At 40.6% G+C, this 2,256-nt stretch overlaps 1 protein-coding gene across 1 annotated transcript in view; it reads right to left on the bottom strand.

Annotated features, from left to right (window-relative positions):
• The window catches only part of GRB10 (growth factor receptor-bound protein 10), a 28,345-nt gene that overhangs the window by 16,967 nt on the left and 9,122 nt on the right, over positions 1–2,256 (bottom strand). Inside the window, exon 4 of the mRNA XM_010143829.1 lies at positions 1,508–1,582. Within this exon, the coding sequence (XP_010142131.1) occupies positions 1,508–1,582 (75 nt within the window). The remainder of the gene's footprint in view (positions 1–1,507; positions 1,583–2,256) is intronic.

Raw genomic sequence — 2,256 nt, 5'->3', positions numbered from 1 at the left:
TACTGCTTGAGTTACCCTACGTTTAAATCTTTTCCACATTCAGGAACATCACGCTCTTTCGGGGAGTCCTGCTGTTTGTGTTAACAAGCAAACTCAATTCTCTACTTCCTTGCTGCAGGAAAAAGGATCCAAGTGGCGAACACCTCTGTTCCTACCGGTCTGTGGCAATGGCAGTTCATGCCACAATCGGTGGTTCCCAATTCCAACATCACCACACGTGACTTTCATTTTTAATTCCAGAAACTGGTTTGATTTTTGCTCTCTTTTTCAGCTGAGAGTGGATGCTAATGCTTTATTTCAGTGAATGTGGAACCAGTATTTAATGGATTTTGAAGTGGTTATGGGACAAAATGAGTCTACTGGTTCAGAAGTCAGTGGAAACTTGTATTTAAACAGTCAGTGCATATTTGCAAACATGCAAAATTACTGAAATAAAGCTAAAGTGAGTTATTTGTATGTATACTTTCTTTGCATTTTTGTGCCTCCTGCTTTATAGTTTGCCTGTTATTTGTCTTCCATGCATCACGGTCTTATATTCTTAATACAGTACTGAATTAATAACCTGTTTTCATTTGACCTTATGTGCTGAATGCCCCCCATTTGAGAAAACAACTAAAGTAAAAAAGATTTAGACTATAGCGTTTAGATCCAAGTGCTTAAACTGAAAGGTTTAAGTGAATGAGTTACTGGTCAGAGAGGTAGCCTTCAGCACCTTCCTTAGAGGCCAAACAACCGTGCCACGACCACGCTAAGAAACTGTACAGCAACATCAAAACCTCAGTATAAATTTAGTGCATGTGCTAGTGCCACTCGGATTACACAACTCTACCAACATGTATGCGTAAGGTATGCAGCTCTGTAATGTAACTTGGGGAGCTGTAAATAGCAGTACTTTGCAAACACTATTTGCAAAGTAAGATTTTCTGTAACTACTTGCGCTTACTTCTTAGGGAATTGTTTTTCTATGTAGAAGAGCAGCTAGTTGGCTGAGCCATGGGGAAGTTGGTCCTTATTATTAATTCTCACCAGGAGTAAACGTGGGACATAAAAAGCAAAAGCAAAACCTCTCATCATCTCAACATCGTCTTCTAATGTACACACACACATTTTTACACTTTCTCCTACGCTATGATGTGGAGCATAGAGGAGTACTTCTGGTTTGCTTTATAAGGTATATTTGTTTTTCTAGAAATGTATCTGCTGAGACTGTTTTAGGAACAGCGCTAGGTGGCCAAACCAGGTTCTCACAGAGTAAACTGAATACCGATGGAACAAATATGTATGAACACAGTTATGAATACTTTCTGTTTATAACTTACACCTCAACGCCACTAGGTAAGATCTTTGTCACCTGTTTTCAACCTTAGTACCATATACTAATGCCCTACGCTACTACCTCTATCTTTCTCTGTCCAGCTCTTTCCAGACCTTTGAATTCTCCCTGCCTTCCTTTCAACCTCTCCCCTCCATCTCCAAAACCTTCTTTGTCCATATGGATTTACAGTACCTGCAAAAGTTGTGACTGTGGGATACTGCCATTTGTTTGCTGGCACCAGGCAACCATTTGCTCTGGAAAGAAATTCTAGACACAGAAAGAGAAAACAATTGGAAGTCACATTATATTTGAACACTTCTACACAGAACAAGTGGAATTTTCTTGCAATCATTAATTTTTTGAAACTACAACTTTTAAATCAATATGGAGATTCCCTGAGATGGAAAGTAATATTAGGGCTTTCAAGTGCAGTTCTTCCCTTCCTTCTGCTCACCAAACACCCATGCAGACAGAATGTGGAATTTTAATATATCTGATATGCAGCATATCATAAATGCATTTTCCAATCACTTCTCCTGAGGGCTTTCAGGGATTTCTAACAGCCTCTACTTTCTAGGAAAGGACAGGAGGAATGGTCCTACAGGCTGGGTACAAAGTTACTCCTTGAGTACTGCATATTCTGCCACCAAATTTCTGGGCTTTCCCCTCCATCCAGAAAGGCTGTTTAGTGAATAAACTGTCACCCCACTTGCCATATGGAGTTGCAGAGAAGGAGGAATAACAAGTTTTCTCTACCCTCACAGGGGTAAGGCTGGATGCAAGTGCATTAGAAGTCATCTCAGGTGGGGATGCTGCAGGATCTCCAGTATGCACACCTTTATGTTTGACAGCACTCGCTAACTCTCTTTCTGCTTGACCCTCAAGTCCCTCAGTCGGCTCCAAACGAAGTGCCATTCGCAGACCTTAATTATGGGAAAGAG

The sequence above is a fragment of the Buceros rhinoceros genome, unplaced genomic scaffold, assembly GCF_000710305.1.
Source record: "Buceros rhinoceros silvestris isolate BGI_N320 unplaced genomic scaffold, ASM71030v1 scaffold24289, whole genome shotgun sequence".
Taxonomy (NCBI): Eukaryota; Metazoa; Chordata; class Aves; order Bucerotiformes; family Bucerotidae; genus Buceros; species Buceros rhinoceros.
This window is presented reverse-complemented; position numbering and strand designations above follow the sequence as displayed.